The sequence below is a fragment of the Peromyscus maniculatus genome, chromosome 12, assembly GCF_049852395.1.
Source record: "Peromyscus maniculatus bairdii isolate BWxNUB_F1_BW_parent chromosome 12, HU_Pman_BW_mat_3.1, whole genome shotgun sequence".
Taxonomy (NCBI): Eukaryota; Metazoa; Chordata; class Mammalia; order Rodentia; family Cricetidae; genus Peromyscus; species Peromyscus maniculatus.
Window position 1 is genome coordinate 46,293,803 of NC_134863.1, and position 19,748 is coordinate 46,313,550.

General features: G+C 39.6%; 1 protein-coding gene across 3 annotated transcripts in view; it reads left to right on the top strand.

Annotated features, from left to right (window-relative positions):
• Nucleotides 1-18,456, top strand: part of Zbtb11 (zinc finger and BTB domain containing 11) — a 34,060-nt gene extending 15,604 nt beyond the window's left edge. For 2 of the 3 annotated variants that reach the window (XM_006996541.4, XM_076548995.1), the window contains exons 4-12: nucleotides 2,383-3,224; nucleotides 3,546-3,722; nucleotides 7,748-7,993; nucleotides 10,766-10,910; nucleotides 12,296-12,413; nucleotides 15,453-15,611; nucleotides 15,723-15,898; nucleotides 16,325-16,838; nucleotides 17,502-18,456. In XM_006996541.4, the coding sequence (XP_006996603.1) occupies nucleotides 2,383-3,224; nucleotides 3,546-3,722; nucleotides 7,748-7,993; nucleotides 10,766-10,910; nucleotides 12,296-12,413; nucleotides 15,453-15,611; nucleotides 15,723-15,898; nucleotides 16,325-16,838; nucleotides 17,502-17,583 (2,459 nt within the window). In that variant the 3' untranslated portion in view covers nucleotides 17,584-18,456. Of the gene's footprint in view, nucleotides 1-2,382; nucleotides 3,225-3,545; nucleotides 3,723-7,747; nucleotides 7,994-10,765; nucleotides 10,911-12,295; nucleotides 12,414-15,452; nucleotides 15,612-15,722; nucleotides 15,899-16,324; nucleotides 17,099-17,501 lie in introns of those variants that run through there. The other variant, XM_006996542.4, reaches the window with a different exon arrangement.
• The last annotated feature ends 1,292 nt before the right edge of the window (nucleotides 18,457-19,748 follow it).

Genomic DNA, 19,748 nt, shown 5'->3' on the forward strand with positions numbered 1-19,748 from the left:
TTCATTCTGCTAATCCCTTTGTATGGCAGGTCTTTCAATCTCCTGTCTTGTCAAGTTTCTTTATGTCATCCAGGTATTCTTATCCCCTCTCCACCCCCTATACACACTGTCTACACTCTGCTCTTTCATAAAACAGTATATCCTCCTAAAACACGGAGATAAACTGTTAGACCGATTTAATACATAGAGACAAAGCAAGTGTTTTTATCCAAACTATATAAACTGTGGGGCTTTTATATACATAGACAGACAAGTCATTAAATCATATACTAACAATAATCCATTTTGACTTTTTACCTAATGTCTTTTTAATTTCTAAGTTCAAAGATCTAAAAGGCAAGGGGAAAATTTAGTCATAAAAATTCCTCTTAGAAGGAATTCCAAATGACTAAGTGTCTAAAATAAGTGGTGTGTTTAAAGTATTGTAAAGAAAGTAAGAAATTCTGCCGGGCGGTGGTGGCGCACGCCTTTAATACCAGCACTCGGGAGGCAGAGCTAGGCGAATCTCTGAGTTCGAGGCCAGACTGATTGATCTACAGAGCAAGATCCAGGACAGGCAACAAAACTACACAGAGAAACCCTGTCTCCAAAAAAAAAAAGTTAGAACAACAACAAAATACATGTTTTTTCTCATTCATCCCCTACATTTAAAGTATGTATGCTTGATGATCATAAAATAGAAAGGAAGAGGAAAGGAAGGCATTTTAAAGGAGATGGGAAATAGAGTAGTATCATATGACTGCAAGGGGGCTTTGGGAGGAGGAAGGGAATCATCTGTCTGAAGAGGGAGGTGTTTAGTAGAGACCACAGTGAAAGAATGAAGTATAAGCATGCATAGAGAGTAGTCAACATGAAACCCCTAACTTGGCTTGTTAACCTAAAGCCAAACTCCAGAAAGATAAGCACCTTTTTTTGGACAAGGGAAAGAAAAAGTGGTGTTGGATTTAGGACAAGGGAAAGAGAAAAGCGGTGTTGGGTCTAGGACTGCGCAGGTGTGCTGTGCGCTGACTTTCACCTGCTGTCTTGTACAGCTTCTTCACCATCTGTGAAAATAGAACTACAGTCATCACTGCAGAGTGCTTTTCTCTTACCTTTTAGGGTGTGTGTGTGTGTGTGTGTGTGTGTGTGTGTGAATTTAAAATGACTACTGAAAGTAAAGCACTGAGAAGCAAATTGAACTTACCCTGTTACAAGAAAATAATTCAATATTTCATAGTATTAACTAATGATTATACAATAATTATTTTATTCCTTGAATCTAGGATAAACCATCTAACCCAGTTATCTATCCTCCTTTCTCTTTTTGTAATGAAAGTTGGGCATCTATACCCATTTAATCTGTTTTTCAGCTACAGTTTCAAAGCAGAGTGGTTCTGACAGATACCTTATGACCTACAGTATTTATCCCCTGATTCATTGCAGAAAGTATTTAGTACCCCTTGCTTTAAATTGTAGTTTTTGTTTTTGTTATTTTGGAGGTAAGATTTTTATATATCCCAGGCTGGCCTTGAACCTTACGTAGCCCAAGAGATGACTTGGAACTTTGACCTTCCTTGCTCCAATTTGAGTGCTAGAATTACAGGGATACACCACACACACCTGGTTTTATGTGTTAAGGAGATCAAACCCACTGGCTCCTGCTAGTCGAGAATTCTAGCAACTGAGCTATATCTACATCCCTGGGCTCAAAATTTAGGTTGTTGTTTTTTAATACACTTGTTTAGTATGGGTGTAGGTGTGGGGGCATTTGTGTGCCAGGCAAGGCACAGTTGTAGAGGTCTGAAGACAACTTGTGGAAATTGGTTCTCTCCTTCATCATGTGGGTTCTAGGGATTGATCTCAAGTTATCAAGTGCCTTTACCAGAGTCTTCTCACTGGCTCCAAATCTCAGTTTTTAATGTGCACAGGAAAAACACTTTGTTCAATTACATTTTTATATGGATTACTACTATTAGAAAATATAGCTATCTATAATAAGTGAAGAGAGGGACAGGTTGGTTGGTCCCTGTCTATTCACTTTCCTACCCCCTCCCCTTTTTTACCCTCTATTCTCCAGCAACTGTTTCTTGAAGGGCATTGTGGAACCCCCAGGGTTCTAAGGAGTACAGTTTGAAAATGGCTGCCTTATAACAACTCTTGAGGTATAAGTCTGTTATTATTTTCTTCTTTATAGTGGTTTAGAAACTCAGCTCATGGATGTGAGTTAGTCAAGGTTGTTTAATAGCAACCAGAAATTAGAGAAAATCCACTGATAACTAATTGTAGAGTAATGGTAGCAATTGGCTTTTCACTATATTCTTGTTACAAGTCTATATTATTCATAGAAAGTAGTTTTGTAATGATTTGACTTTTTTGTTCTTTGCTTTTTCTTGTTTCATACAGGTTTTTGTAAAGCAAGCTTCCTTCCTTTGCTGGAATTTGCCTATACCTCTGTACTAAGTTTTGACTTCTGCAGCATGGCTGATGTAGCTATCTTAGCTCGCCATCTTTTTATGTCAGAAGTTTTAGAAATTTGTGAAAGTGTGCATAAACTAATGGAAGAAAAGCAGCTAACAGTGTATAAGAAAGGTGAAGTACAAACGGTCGCATCTACTCAGGACTTGCCAGCACACAATGGAACTACAGCAGCACCTGTGATTAGGAATGAAGCAACCACAGCTTTGTCAAGTGAACTTGGACATTGTGAAATTGTACTGCTGGTAAATGGAGAATTGCCAGAAACCGAACAGAGTGGGGAGCCAGGACAGCAGCCTCTGCCGCAGGTTTCTCCAGAGGCTGAAGCTAGTGTGTCCCCTGTAGAGTGTATAACTAATCCCCATTCTGAAATAGGGACTGCTAGCTTAGAAACAAATACCAACCAAACAGAAATAGAGACTGCAGTCATCAGAGAGGAGGGCACAGTTGATAATGTTCATCCTAACGTTTCAAAAGAGAATGTAGTCGATATTTCTCAAGAGGACAGTGATCCAGGAAGTGACACATCGCCTGGGGACATCAGTGCCAAAGACTTTCCCGATGGTAGTAAGAGCCCCGACCAGCCTCTAAAAGATCAGGAAGCTCCGACTGAGACCACAGAAAAGACAGACTCAGGCCCAGAGGATGATACTTACAGAAGTAGGCTCAGGCAGCGGTCTGTTAATGAAGGGGGCTACATCCGGCTACACAAGGGCATGGAGAAAAAGTTACAGAAGCGGAAAGCCATTTCTAAGTCGGCAGTTCAGCAGGTATGATGTGAAATAGGTGGTTTTTGTCCCTCTAGCTGAGGGCATTCTAGTAACGAACTCGTGCCTACAGAAAGAATTGTAGGAGGGGGATGTGCAGGGAAGGGGGAAGCAGTTTACTGCTTGAAGTATTGTATTACAAATCCCATGACTTTAAAAATGATACTGAGCCTAGACATGGTGTTGCATGTGAGGCAAGAGGATTGCTGTGAGTTGGAGGCCAATCTAGGCTGCATAATACCAGGCCAGCCTGGACTGCTACCAAGACCACGTCTTGAAAAATAATGAGTGTATTTTCTTAGATTGTGTTTTCTGTCTGCTCAGGTGGCCCAGAAATTAGTTCAAAGAGGGAAAAAGATGAAACAACCCAAAAGGGATGCTAAGGAGAACACTGAAGAAACGTCTCATAAATGTGGGGAATGTGGAATGGTTTTTCAAAGACGATATGCCTTTATAATGCACACATTGAAACATGAAAGAGCTAGAGATTACAAATGCCCGGTAAGTACCTGGAAAGCTAACTGAAAATGACCCTACATTCATAAATGGAATTCATCTGCTCTGTTATCCCGACTACAGTTTTTGTTTTGTTTTGTTTGTTTGTTTTCGAGACAGGGTTTCTCTGTGTAGCTAAATAGAAGATGAACTCTTACACTGTGACTCAGGCTAGCCTCAGATTTGAGGCAGTCCTCCTAATTCAGGCTTTCAAGTACTGGGATAACAGGCATGCCTAACCACACCCCTAACCATTTATTATATTGCTAAAAGATTCTGATTCGTGTTATTATTTGCCCCACCCGAATACTCTTTCTTCTGTGCATCCTCAAGAAGAGGACAGTGGGGCTGAGAGACGGCTCAGAGGTTAAGGGTACTGGCTGCTCTCTTCCAGAGGTCCTGAGTTCAATTCCCAGCAACCACATGGTGGCTGACAACCATCTGTAATTTACAAACAGTAAACTTGGGGCTACCGAGATGGCTCAGCAGTTTAAAACATTTGTTTTTCTTGCAGAGGACCCAATTGTGGTTCCCAGCACCCTCATGGTAGCTCACAACCATCTGTAGGCACATGTTTGATGCACATACATACAGGCAGGCAAAACAGTCACACACATAAAAATTAATCTAAATTTAAAAAAACATTAAAAGGTAAGGTAGCAGAAGAGGAGACCTAGGCAACTAAATTCTGTCTGCCAATAAATGTTTAAAGTGATTCTGTGAATTTGAATTTTATAACTGCCCTGGGGAGGACAGTGTACAGTGAGGGTAGTTATCTACCCCAAACCAGAAAAAGGAGTTTACTTACTGAAAATTGAAACCTTTCAAGTTCTTTCCTTACTCAAGTCCCATGATGTTAGGACTCAAACCCTTAACCTTAAAACAAAATGTTTTCTCTGCAAATAGAGAAATCTGAAGGTTAATAACAAAAGACCTAATGGTATTGCTCTCCAGAGCCTTGGGTTGATACTGAGAAATCCTGCCTCTACTTCAGTGTTGATTGGTGCTGGGGATAGCATCCAGGGCCTTGCACATGCTAGTTACATACTGCACCACAGTTAGTTGGTTTTTTGTTTTTGTTTCGTTTTCTGCCCAATTATACAAAAACAATTATACACAAATTTTTAGGTTTTTGTTTTTGTTTTTGTTTTTGTTTCGTTTTCTGCCCAATTATACACAAATCTTAGGACAAAAGATTCCAAGAAAGGTTGAGGAATCCAAGATCTTGATAATGAAAAAAAAAACAACCCTCTCCCAAGCAAGAAGGAGTGGTGGTATATTCTTGTAATCATAGCATATAGAGGCTGAGGCAGGAAGAGTGTGAGTTCAAGGAAAACCTTGATTAGATAAATGAGAAACTGTCCCCCAAAAGAAATAAAGTCCACAAAATATGATTTATGTAAAAAATAAGTTGCATCTGTGAAACACCCAAATACAGTCAAGCCCCCTGTATTGATAGACTCCATACCCACAGATTCAAACAGTGCATGTTAAAAATATTTGCAGGGCTAGAGGGATAGTTCAGCCCGCAAGAGCACTTATTGCTCTTGCAGAGGACTCACGTTTGGTTTCCTGCACCCACGCGATACCTAACAACCATTTGTAACCCCAGAGGAGCTGACTCTCTTCTGACTTTTGCAGGCGCCAGGTATGAACGTGGTGTTTGTACATACAGACATGTAGACAAAATCCTCCTCACATAAACACAACTTTTAAAATGTTTACAATTTTTTTCCTATACTAAACATGTACAGGTCTTTTCATTATTCTTCCTTAGAACTTTTTTTTGGTTTTGTTTTTTTTGAGACAGGGTTTCTCTGTGTAATAGTCCTGGTGGTCCTGGAACTCACTTTGTAGACCCGGCTGGCCTCGAACTCACAGAGATCTGCCTGGCTCTGCCTCCCGAGTGCTGGGATTAAAGGTATGCGCCACCACCACCGCCTGGCGATAAAATACTCTTACCAAAGGAATTGAAGGGGAAAGGCTTTATTCTGGCTGCAAGAGCTTGAAGTAAGTGTTGGTCCCATCAGGTCCACAGTCAGGAAGCAGAGCACTCTGAAGAAGGGCTGCTGCTCAGCACTTTCCCCCTTCATCACCTGTCCTGTCCTTTGTCACAGCACCAGGAAGAGCAGTCAAGAGAGTGTCAGATGTACACCCAGGGGCAAAGGCACACTGAGGAAAACAGCAGCTTTTAAATAAAATACCCATGTCTCCAACAAACAGATCTGACTGGAAGACTTTTAACTTTATTATGATGTGACCCCACTGTAAATGGAAGAACATCTAGATAGTAACAAATACCTCAGAAAAGTTGGTGTGTACAGTTGAATAAATGTCCCAGAAAATAGAGCAAGAGAATCAGAAAACAGGAGTGAAAATAAATAGGAAGATTAGATTGTTTTGAAGTTTTAAAGAAATGTTTCTAGAGTATGGATAGAAAGAAGGGGAGAAAAAGCCAGATGTTTTCATCGTAAAATATTAAATCTAGAGCAAGGCATGTTGGCGCCTGCCTTAGATCCCAACATTCAGAAACAGCAGCAGATGGGTTTCTGTGAAATGGAGGCAAGCCAGAGCTACACAGAGGGACTAAAAAAAGAGAAGACATCATCCTAGTCCTCTGGTTTTCACAGATCCCCACCTTCTGTCTCAAAAAAAAAAAAAAAAAAAAAAAAAAAGACACACAAAAAGGTTGTGCCTAAGACATTGGATAGCAAGAAGAAACCTATATGAAAAGATTATTACTATGAAGTTTGTATCTGGGGACATGGATGAACAGTGAAATTCAGAAAGACAAAAATTAAAATTAGAAGACAAGGGGACAGTTTGTTTAAATTTATAGTGGTGAAGATTTTTAGTGGTCAGTTGGTAATATAAAGAGACATAAGCAAAACAGAAAATAAAAAGTGAAAGGATCAAAGTATATAATGCAGCAAAGTATTGATAGCATTCATAACCAATAACCAAGTATAGTGGCTCTCTAATTCCAGCATTCAGAGGTTGAGGCAGGAGAAGAGTCAGGCTGGCCTGGACTTTAAGGTAAGTTATAGGCAGACTGAGAGAACCTGTCTCACACAAACAAACAAAACAAAACAAAACTGATTTTATATGAACTAACTGTAATTAATGTGACATAACTGGATTATTAAAGTGAGATGATGGGAATCAATAACACAGTGTGCATAGGACGAATCTAAATGCACTCTACTTGGTATTAGAAAATAAACATTAAGAGACAGTAAAAATTAATTCTAGAGGCCAATACAGAAATGATGAGTCAGGAGATTTGGTTTTTTTTTTTTTTTTAAATAAAATTTTTTTTAAATAAATTTTTAATATGGTGAGCATATATATCCTCAATTTATGAGCACATAAGAGCTTTCCTGAACCCCAGTAACTATAAGATAAAATCTGAAGACTTTCATAGTCTTAACTTTTCTACTTTTTCTAGTCCCTGTTTCATTTCCACCGAAAACTCTTGGTGTTTATATATTGATAATACTTTCTGCATGTGTTCTGGGGTAGTCTCTTGGTGATTGTGCCAGGATTCAAACTCAGGACCTCACACAGATTAAGCAAGCCCTGTATCCCAAGTAACATAAAAACTCTGCTATTCCTTTAAGACCCAACTCAAATCTACTCTGATTATGCCCTCTTAAATACTTAATTCTCTCCAGAGTCTTATCCTTCTCGTGTTTATAATCTGGTACCTAGTACTTTTTATTTATTTATTTATTTATTTATTTATTTATTTATTTATTTATTTATTTATTTATTTATTTATTTTGAGGCAGGGTCTCATATGGCCTAGGCTATCTTTTGTGTGTATTTGTAGGTGATTGTGTGCCACCCAGCATCAGAGTTGTGTGTCAAGTACTTAACCCCCTGAGACATCTCCCCAATTCCATATATATTAACTTTTAAGCCGTGTATTTGTTTATTTATTTTTATAATTATAACCAGAATTGGCAAACAGAAATGTGAATTTTCACTTAACATTTTATATAGGAAGAACTTTCATTTTTCTTTTTTAGTTATGTAAAAAACAGTTTCAGTATAGTGCCTCATTGCGAGCACACCTTATACGACATACGAGAAAGGATTCACCCAATTCATCTTCATCCAATTCCACATCGAATGAGGCGTCAGGAGCATCATCTGAGAAGGGAAGAACCAAAAGAGAATTTATATGTTCCATATGTGGAAGGACATTACCTAAATTATACTCTCTCCGAATACATATGCTGAAGCACACAGGGGTAAAGCCACATGCATGCCAGGTAAAGGCCTGTTTCTTTCACTACTTAAAGAAGATTGGAGATAACTGTAGTGATGACATGGGTTGATATGTATTCTCTGAAGTTATCTTTACTCTTCTAAAATGTTAGGGAAATTTATCTTTGGTTTGTTGCCTACATTAAATGTGATTCCCTGTTGTCGTCTTTAATTTGAAGTTATATTTAAAAATTTTTGGTGTCCAGAGTATTCTACTGAGTGAGAATAGCTGTTTATCACCCATACCATCACTTAGCCTTTAGTAGAAATTACCTGGAGTGAAAAAAAAAAAATGTACGGCATAAGCAAATACAGCTCAGGAAAAGTCCTTCCTAAGCTATCGTTTTGTTGTTGCTGAGGATTGAGGGGAAGTAAAAGCCAAAACTCTGGGTTAAAGAATCCTGTGATTATCCAGCTTTGGGCTGTTTGGAACATGGAACAGTTTTAAGCAACACCGATAGCCTTACATTTAAACATGGCGATCTGTTTTTATTATCAAACAATTGCATAACCAATATAGTTTTGTTATTGTTGATTTTTTTTCCTTTTTTTTTTTTTTTTTTTTTTTGGTTTTTCGAGACAGGGTTTCTCTGTGTAGCTTTGCGCCTTTCCTGGGACTCACTTGGTAGCCCAGGCTGGCCTCGAACTCACAGAGATCCGCCTGGCTCTGCCTCCCGAGTGCTGGGATTAAAGGCGTGCGCCAGCACCGCCCGGCTATTGTTGAATTTTTTTAAGAACTTCATACATGAGCGCTGCATCTGCATTGCTTCTGCCGCTCCTCCTGTCTTCAACTCTTCCTGTGCCCCCTTCATCTATGATTGAGTCTTTAATTACTATTATATGTGTGTGTGTGTTGTTATATTTGTATGTATGCACACACGTGTGCATACATATAACCTGGGTCCACTTAGCTTTGCTCATATGTACATACATGTGTCTAAGGCTGACTACTTGGGATTGGACATCTTATGTGGGAATTTGTCCCTGGAGGAGACTGACTCTCCCTCTCTCAGCAGCCATTACCCCCTCACCCCATCCATAGCTCTTCGTATAGGGGTGGGACCACGTGGAATTGTACCTGTCTATTTTTGGCTTGTCAGTTGATGTTGTCGTTGCGGAGCTAACTGTATTGTTGCGAGTCAGTGGGTGTAGCTTCCCTGACAGATGGAGAAGACACCATCCTAGTCTTCTGGTTTTCACAGATCCAGTCCCCCACCTTTCTGAGATTTTCCCCGAGTTATATTGATTGGAGTTGGGAAATCATAGTTATTTACCCTCTTCATTGCTGTGGGACGGTCTGTATGACAAATGTATTGCTCTGATTGGTTAGTAAATAAAACACTGATTGGCCAGGCAGGAAGTATAGGCGGGACAAGGAGAGAGGAGAGTTCTGGGAAGTGGAAGGCTGAGTCAGAGAGACGCTGCTAGCTGCCGCCATGACAAGCCAGATGTAAGGTACCGGTGAGCCAAGAGCCACGTGGCAACGTATAGATTAATAAAAATGGGTTAATTTAAGATAAAAGAACTAGATAGCAAGAAGTCTGAGCCATTAGGCCAAACAGTTTAAATAATATAAGAGTCTCTATTTATTTTATAAGTAGGCTCCGAGACTGGCGGGTTTGGTGGGAGCTGGGAGCTGGAGAGAAACTCTCCAGCTACACTTCATTTTGACCTCTTTTGGATCTCTATAATAGTTTCCATCTAATGTAGAAAGGAGCTACACTTATCTGTAGGAATAAAAATAAGTATTTTAGAATAGTTAGAAAATATACTCGTTTAGGAAAATGGCAGTAGAAGGGTCTCTGAGCTCTATGACCTCTCCAGCCACAGGTCTCTTTTTAAGCATCTTACTACATGAAAATAAAATGCCTTATAAGAGAACTTTTCGCAGGGCGGTGGTGGTGCACGCCTTTAATCCCAGCACTCGGGAGGCAGAGGCAGGCGGATCTCTGTGAGTTCAAGGCCGTCCTGGGCTACCAAGTGAGTTCCAGGAAACGCGCAAAGCTACACAGAGAAACCCTGTCTCGACCCCCCCCCCCCAAAAAGAGAGAGAGAGAGAGAGAGAGAGAGAGAGAGAGAGAGAGAGAGAGAGAGAGAGAGAGAGAGAGAGAGAACCTTTCATCAATATTTAGTATTTACCAGCTCCTGGGCAGTCTGTTTTATTTTTATTATCACTCACTATTTTTTTCTTCACTGTTGCAATTATTTTTCAGATTAAGCTCTAAAGTTGCTCATTCATCAGTTTAAACACTGAGCGTTAGTTTTAGCATCTGTTCTTGAGTGTAACACTACTCAATGTGTATTCCATGGAAAATAAACACAGAAATAAGAGTAGGAAAGCTCTCGGAGCTGTTGACATTGCTACATTTGTTGTACTTAACAAGAAAATTTCCCAAGGGATTGGGCAAATTGAAAATAATTTGTTCTTCATCCAGAGTCTGAGAAGAACTATTTTATATGGTGTCTTGGGAGACAAGAAGAGTTCTTAAGCTTTCATGCCTCCTTAAGGTGTGTACCTTGTCAGGCTGGCAAGGATAACACAATGGTTTTTCCTACTATTGTGTGCACTTTTGTACTGAATAAGAAAAGGAATCAGCTAGCTAAGATTTTTGGTATTTGTGGCTTTATCTTTGACATTGTCTTTTTGCTAACTTTAACATAATAAATTATAGTTAGTTATTTAACATTTCTGTTTACAGTAATATTAGCATTTTTTGTATACAATCTTCAAAAATAAATTCTTTTCTGTTTCACTGCCTTACACATTTCTTTGTTAGGTCTGTGGAAAAACTTTTATCTATAAGCATGGTCTGAAATTACATCAAAGTCTCCATCAGTCACAAAAGCAGTTCCAGTGTGAACTGTGTGTCAAGTCATTTGTTACCAAACGGAGTCTTCAGGAACATATGAGTATTCACACAGGTAATTATAAAACTATTGACATATTTTATATTTCTAATTTAGTATTATGTTAATTGGTTATACTGTAATTACATCGGAACATTGTATTCCAGCACTTGGGACCATGAGGCAGGAGGATGATGAGTTCAAGGCCAGCTTGGGCTTCGTAAAAGTTCTAGGCTAGTCTGCTCTACATAGCTGGGCTTTGTCTCCAATTTCTCTTAACCCCCAAGTAAAAGTAATTGTATTAAGATGCTCATAAGTTAATATGTGCAATCTTTTAGTTAGTAATAAAATTTTAAAACTTTCTTAAATACAGTTTTTAGAAATGATCTTTTTTAAAAATTCACTTAATTAGTGTGTGTGTGTGTGTGTGTGTGTGTGTGTGTGTGTGTGTGGCAATTGGGTACTATATATAGCATATGTTTGTCGAGGTCAGAGGACAACTCTGAGGAGTCAGTTCACTTCCTCCATCATGTGGGTACCAGGAATTGAAGAGAAGTGGAAAGGGTTAGCAACAAGTGCTTTACCCACCAAGCCTCCCATACTTATGTTCAGTGTGCTGTTAATTAGCAAGAGTGTAGGAATGGCCAATGCTGCTGAACTTCTGTTTAACCCAATTACTATTACAGTTCATAAATTACTCAGACATGGTATATTCTTACACAGTGGCCTTTACTAGTATAGTCATTCATCATCCTGGCTGTCCTGGAACTTGAACTGTAGATCAGGTTGGCCTAGAACTCAGATCCTCCTGCCTCTGCTTCTTATGTCCTTGGATTAAAGGCATGTGCCATTATGCCTCCCAAAATGTCTAAAGCACATCATCAGGTAGTCATGGCAGTGACCCTAGTCTTGGTTCCAAATCTGTTTCTGTCAACCTGTTCATAGCAGTGACAGATAGTCTGGGTCAGGGAGAGCCGAGCTGCCACAAGTATGGGATTCCCATTCTGTGTGGGGTTGGAGGATGGGAGGCTGGGCAGAGATGAAGGGGGCAGTAATAGCTTGGTAGGTAGCACCCCTCTTAGCCTGGAGGTTCCCCTCTCCACTTCCTTTGAATGGCTTTTCCTTTCACCACTCTGTTCACCACTTCTCCATCGAGGGCTCCTGTCCTCTTTCCTCCTTCCTCTCCTAGGAATGTTTCAGGGCTGTGACTCACCTCTCACCTGCAAAGGTTTTGTGTCAGGGACACAGTACTATCACAATATGTTAAGTTTCTTGATGATGCTATAGTTTTGAAAGGAAATAGAAAATTTAATGAAGTTTTTTTCCAAGTTTTTGTAAAATGACACTGTTTCTGTGTTCTCTTATCTTGATAAAATTTGAACTTCTGAAATATAACTAAATTATGTTGAAAAGAGGGCCTACTTACACGATTTATAACATGGCTTTTCATTTTCTCACAGGAGAGTCCAAGTACTTTTGCTCAGTTTGTGGAAAGTCTTTTCACAGGGGCTCCGGACTTAGCAAGCACCTTAAGAAACACCAGCCAAAGCCTGAAGTTCGAGGCTATCATTGTACTCAGTAAGTGTTTAATATGTGAAATTCATTTCACTTATCTCGGCTGGCTTATTTGAATATTGCTTTTTTTTTTTTTATAAGATAACATTTAATTGTAATTTCAGCATACTGAGTGATCAGTCTGCCTAGCTCTTACTATTTGTTTTCAGAGTTTTTTAAAGAGTGATTGAAAGAAACTTTCCAAGGTCCTTCCTACCTGGGGTGGAGACAGTAGGGAGAGGTGTACAACTAGCTAGGCTCCTTTGTAGGGTTCCTTGAGGCACTGTATCCTGTTTCTCCTTCCTTATGAATCTTCTCTATTCACTTTCCAAAATTACCTGTTTTTCAATTGAAGTTAAATTCATAAAATCAAAACGTGATCACATTATGTCACATTGAGTAGGCTGCAGATGCACCTGCCAGCATCTGGGGGTCATCCCGTTCATCTAGGTATCACTAAGTACCCACTGGTTTTCGGACAGCTGGCAAGGAACACTACTATGTTTTCAATTCACAGTGAGAATAAATCTAGTGTTTGACCTGTCTTTAAAAAAAAAAAAAAAAAAGTAGCCGGATGGTGGCGGCGCACACCTTTAATCCCAGCACTCAGGAGGCAGAGCCAGGCAGATCTCTGAGTTCGAGGCCAGCCTGGGCTACAGAGTGAAATCCAGGACAGACACCAAAACTACACAGAGAAACTCCTATCTCGAAAAACAAACAAACAACCAAAGGAAAGTAACCACCTTAAAGGGAGTTTTTAATACATTCATAGTTTTGTACAAAGAGGATTACTAATTCTAGAATCCTTCCAGTAGTCAGCCTAACAATTTGCCATCTCTCTTAGCATTCACTGGCAGGTTGTGCAGCTTCAGGTCAGCCAGCGACAGCACAGCGCCTGTGCAGATGTGTCACGGCATGTTTCCAGTGTATGCATCCTGCAGCTTGATTCCAGAAAGAGAGAAAGAATTTTCAAAGTTCTTATTCCCCAAGCACCTCACTCTCATGCTTGGGATATTTGGGTTTCTACAACATGTATTCCTTGTCTCCAAGAGACACCGGCCACTGTATTTGGTTTTAAATGTTCTCAACAAACAACTCTACTCCAACCACACAGTTATGGGAGGGTCGGGATATAAGTAAAAGGCAAAGATGGGCTCCTTCAGAGAGCTAGCCAATAGTTTTAAACAGTCATAGTTCTAGGACAGGCCTGGTAGTGCACGCCTTTAGTCCCAACAATCAGGAGGCAGAGTTAGGTAGTAGATCTCTGTGAGTTGGAGGCCAGCCTGCAGGTCTACATAGTGAGTTTTAGGACAGCCAGAACTACATATTGGGACCCTGTTTCCAAAAAACAAACAAAACAAAACAAGTCATAGTTTTTTAACTATAGGTCCGTGTAGTACTAGGAACCCTCATTAGGAATGCAGGCTGTTTTCAAGGCTGCTGCTAAGCTCTAGGGAACTAGGATAAATTTAAAATGCCCTGAAACCTTAGGTATACAGTCATTGTTTTTCCTAGAGACGTATTTATTTTTATTGTGTGTGTATGTGTGTTTGTCTGCATGTGTGTATGTGTACCATGACTGTGCCTTGTTCATGCAGAGGCCAGAAAAAGATGTTGGATCTCCTGGAACTGGAGTTACAGATGGTTGTGAGCTGCTGTGTGGATGTTGAGAATCGAATCCGAGTCCTCTGCAGGAGCAAAGGGTCTTTACTGCCGAGCTGTCTATGCAGCCCTAGGAATTGTTCTTCTTGATTGACCATTTGCTGGCCATTATAAGCTTTTTCGTCTTTGAGTTTTTCTTTTTTGTTTGTTTTTTAAAATAGGGTCTTTCTATTTAGTTCTGGCCATTCCGTGTCATTGTTTTTTGGGACAGGGTTTCAATGTGTAAGCTCTGGCTTGCTTGGGTAACTCCTTGGCTGACCTGGAACTGCTTGCTTCCAGGATGATGGGATTAAAGGCATATGCTACCACACCCAGATTCAGTATATACTTTTGATAAGTTCCTAGACTTCCGAAGCCAATTGATCTAAAACTTTCATGGATAAATGGGTTTTTCCATGTCCTACTCTGCTGTATTTGCTGGTTTCTTATTTTAAAGTAGAGTTAGCCATTGTGTCATATGTTGCAGGAAAATTGCATGCTTGAGATATGCTTGGGCTACAAAGTGAAACTGTCTCAAATGACCAATAGTAATAATAAAATAATAATAATTCAGCAAATATATGGTGGACTTTTTTTTTTGAGACACAGTCATAATAATAGCCTTGACTATTCTCAAACTTGCTATGTTGACCAGGCTGGCCTTGAACTCACAAAGATCTGCCTGCCTTTGTCCCTGAAGTGCTGGGACTAAAGACATGTGCCACCAGCACCTGGCCCCAGGTACAGTTTTTTGTCAGTACTTTTTGGTTGTTATCATCTGTGAAAGAAAATCCAGCCTAACTGCCTTGAATGAAAGTCAAGTCTGGAGGTCTGAGTGGTTGGTCTAAGTTGGATTCAGATTGATTAGTATCTGGTTTCTCTCAGGCTCCGTATGGACAAAGTCTGGCAGTGGTTTCAGCTTCTCATCCTCTCAACTTCCAAATTGTCAAGATTCTTTTCTGGTAGTTCCTGTAAAAGTCCCGAGTTTCACTCTGATTGGATCAAGTTAAGTCATTTGGCATCCCTGAGCTGACTGCTGCTCCCCAGGGAATGCTGTTACTATAATTGATTAGGCCTGAATCATTGCTTCATTCCCAGTGTCAATGATGAAACTGACCTTCCTAACATGGACGAAAGAGAAGGGGATGAAGGGGATGCAAAAAGAGGGAGAAAGAGAGGTGAACCTTAAATTCACTTTGGCAAGTTTTGGGAACTCTGCATGATGCCTTCTCAAGCATTTTGAATATTCTAAAAAGAATTTAAACCTTGCATCCTTGATGCAAGACTGAAAAATTAGATCTCTCTCTCTCTCTAATGTTGGAAATTTGGAATAATTTTATGAAGCTTCAAAAAATTAATATAGTGAATTCTTGGAGACTTGTTTTAAAGGTGGTCCAATTGGGTACTTCACCTTTATTACAGATGTGAAAAGAGTTTCTTTGAAGCCAGAGACCTGCGCCAACACATGAACAAGCATCTCGGGGTGAAGCCTTTTCAGTGCCAGTTTTGTGATAAGTGTTACAGCTGGAAGAAGGACTGGTACTCCCATGTGAAGTCGCACTCCGTCACCGAGCCGTACAGGTGAGTCCATCTGCGGGGAGCTGACCCCAGCAAGAAATCCAGCCTCTTTGAGCTGATTCTTATGGCCGTTTCTTCTTCGGAGGAAAACAGTTTGGGACTTTTCTATTTTAGGTGTAATATATGTGGCAAAGAATTTTATGAGAAAGCCTTATTCAGAAGACATGTCAAGAAAGCCACCCATGGGAAGAAAGGACGGGCAAAGCAGAACCTGGAGCGTGTGTGCGATCAGTGTGGAAGAAAATTCACCCAGCTGCGAGAGTACAGAAGACACATGAACAACCATGAAGGTAGTGTATTGTCCTGCTAGGAGAGAGAGGAGCATTCTTATTTTGTCGGCTCTTTTACCTGTTTTCTTCTCACTTGGTAGATAAATCCAGTATCTTGAAAGATTTATTTATGTGATACTGAGTCTGAAACTGATTTGGAGACTTATCCTAAGAATATCAGATTGCAGTTAAAGGATAAGATCACGGCAAACTCACAGTTCATAAGTAACTTTATTATGAGAGAACACTTTAGAGGAATTATAGCGCAAAACCTTGGTTAGTCCATTGAAAACTGTTAGATGCTAACTAAAAGATTATAGTACTAAAAGTGAAATGGGTGTGGACTACTGTACTTTAAAAACATTTCCAAGATGATTTTTATATATATTGGAATTTGGACCCTTACCTCACAAACCCTCTTTTCTTTCCTTTTTTTTTTTTTGATAGGTGTTAAGCCCTTTGAGTGCTTAACATGTGGAGTAGCGTGGGCCGATGCCAGATCACTGAAACGTCACGTCCGAACACATACTGGTGAGCGGCCCTATGTGTGTCCCGTGTGCAGTGAGGCGTACATAGACGCGCGCACCCTTCGTAAGCATATGACTAAATTCCACAGAGACTATGTGCCTTGCAAAATTATGCTGGAAAAAGACACTCTGCAGTTTCATAACCAGGGAACTCAAGTGGAGCATGCTGTCAGCATCTTAACTGCAGACATGCAGGAACAGGAAAGCAGTGGGCCTCAAGAACTTGAGACTGTGGTGGTGACAGGAGAAACAATGGAAGTTCTGGAAGCCGTTGCCGCTACTGAAGAGTGTCCATCAGTATCCACCCTTTCTGACCAAAGTATTATGCAAGTCGTTAACTACGTGTTGGCGCAGCAGCAAGGACAGAAGCTGTCTGAAGTTGCAGAAGCCATTCAGACTGTTGAAGTTGAAGTTGCACATATGCCGGAAGCAGAGTGAGTACTGCAGCCGCAGAGAGACGACTGCCCCTTGAGCTCACAGAGCACGTGTTTACAGTGTGTGTCACCAGCCACTAGACCACTCACGTGGAACTGGGCTGTGGTGACATTCCTAACTTCTTGTCTGGCCAGTGAGTTCTGTAGGAAAGTCCACTTTCTGTAAAGAAATTGAAAACAAAAACCTGTTGGATGGAAGTTGTTGATCATGGTATGCCTTTTATGAATTAATGTTTATAAATAACTGTACAAAATTTAAAGATGTGCAGTTTCGTTTATATTTTGACATTATTTTATTACATATTTTGAATTTAAAAGGCTGCGCGGTTGGCTTTTCTTGTGTTTTATTCTCAAAATACAGAGGTTCTGTGACTAGTTGTTTGTGGATTTAAAAAATTCTAATATAAAGCATATCCTTAAGATGCATAAGTATATTACATTTTAAAAATGCTTTAGATCTGTGATTCTTGACTTACTATTTATTTGAACTGCTTCTAAGTCAGAGAGTCTAGTCTGTCTTGAAGCACTTAATTAGTTATGTGTTGTAATCAAGTTTGCATAATTTATTTGTCTGTATGGGACCCACAAATGCAAAGCTAATTTTAAAATACCATTAAAATGCATGAGATGCCTATTAAAGCCTTACTATACTATCTCTTTAAGGCAAGTAATTGGCCATGAGAAAAGAGTACTGTTATTAAACACTGTTGATGGGAAGTTTCTGCTTGATAACATTGGACTATAAATGGAAACAAAAAAAACTGATTCTTTTGCTGAAGAATGAACAAGTTAACGAAGAAGTTAAGTTTGGTATGTTTTAGCTTTTGTATCATGTTTGTTTAAATTTGTTGAAAAACTACATCTATTGTGACAATATGGATGCTATATAATTGTTAGATAATTTCAGAATGTTGAAAATTCTTATTGCAGCCCTCATTATACTATGTTACATAAAAAATTGATTATGATACTATTTGCTGAAAGTATTTTGAAAGTTACCTTAAGACTAAATTATATTCATGTGTTCGATTTTTTTTTTTTTTTTAAATTTCTCACCTTTCTGAGTTGTCAGATTCAGATTTTGAAAATAACTATGGGGAGATGGCCATTTCTCTCTAGATAAATATCATTCAAGCTATAATTGTTAAAATTAAGCTTTTAGGTTATAGAAGCTTTCTTAAAGTATAAAATTAAGATAATAAACAATCATATGTAAATCATTCCTAAAGCACAAGAAATGAATGTGCCTTGATGTACATATATAATATTAAGATGCTTACTCCAGTTTACTTTCAAAATGGCTTTAAGGTTAAGGAGTAAATATAATAGCCCTGCATGCATTTTCTTGCATATGTAATGTGTGCATTTGCAAATTTGTTGCTTTAATAGCTGTGTGGCTTTCAGTTTTAAAAGTGAATCTATATACAGCCTACAACTTCATGTAGGCTATTCACTGGTCATGTCCATCAGTTAGTGAAAAAGTATTTCAATGTAATTAAAGTTTGAAATTGTCTTTAATGTTCCATTTTCACTATTGTTAGATTTGGTTAAACATATAAGATCATTCATGTATGTCAGAAATATGTAAATAAAAGAGGTTCAGTCTTGTTAAAAGCAACTTTGGAGTTGACCTTGACATCATTTTCAATCTATGCCAGATAATATAGTCTAACATGTTATAAAGGGTACAGAAATTATTTTTGTGGGTGTGGTCTGTGCAATGCACTTACCTATTCGTGCAAGTGTGGAAGCCAGGGGTCAACCTTATCTGGTGTCTTCCTTTATTGTTCTCTACTTATTTGTTTATTTTTTACTTTCACTTTTAAATTTGTGGTGTGTCTGTGTGTGTGTGGATACACATGCCAGGGCACACGTGTGGAGATCTGAGGACAACTTGTGGGAGTGTTCTCTTCCTCTCACCATGTGGGTCCCAAAGATTGAATTCAGTCCATTAGTCTTTGTGGCATGTGCCTTTACGAAAGAGTCATCTTGTGTCGGGCGGTGGTGGCACACGCCTTTAATCCCAGTCCCAGGACAGGTTCCAAAGCTACACAGAGAAACCCTGTCTCGAGGAAAAAAAAAATGCATCTTGTTGGCCCTCCACCTTATTTTCTTGAAAGTGTATCACTAAACCTGGAGCTTGCTGCTTTGGCTAGACTGCCTGACCTGGAATCTGCGTAGATGCTCATGCCTCACCCCGTAGCACTGATACAACAACAGATGTACATTACTGTTGTAGTATATTATTTTAACATGTGTTACTTGTGCTTTTGTTGCATTTGTTTAACTCTGTGAAGCTGTGTTACTTTGCCTGTCTAAAACACCTGATGGTCTAATAAAGAACTGAATAGCCAATAGGTAGGCAGGAGAAAGGATAGGTTGGGGCTGGCAGGCAGAGAGGATATATAGAAGGAGAAATCTGGGAGAAAGGAGAAGTAACCAGAGAAAGAGGAGGACACCAAGGGTCAGCCACCCAGCTACATAGCCAAGCCAGGGAGTAAGAGTTAAGATTTACAGAAGTAAGGGAACGGGAAAAGCCCAGAGGCAGAAGGTAGATGAAATAATTTAAAATTAAGAAAAGTAGGCAAGAAATAAGCCAAGCTAAGGCCAAGCATTCATAAGTAAGTATAAGCCTCCATGTGTGATTTTCTTTGGAGCTGGGTGGCGGGACCCCCAAAAGAGCCAAAAAAATTAAACAACACATTACCATGCCCAGATTTTAAGTGTGCTCTGGGAATCTAAACCCAGGTCTTCCTGCTCACACAGCTGCATTTTAAATGTCTCCCCCACTGCCCCCCAGCAATCTTCTCAGTCTCTAGAATAAGGAAATTAAACACATATTTGGGCTGGAGAGATGGCTCAGAGGTTAAGAGCACCGACTGCTCTCCCAGAGGTCCTGAGTTCAATTCC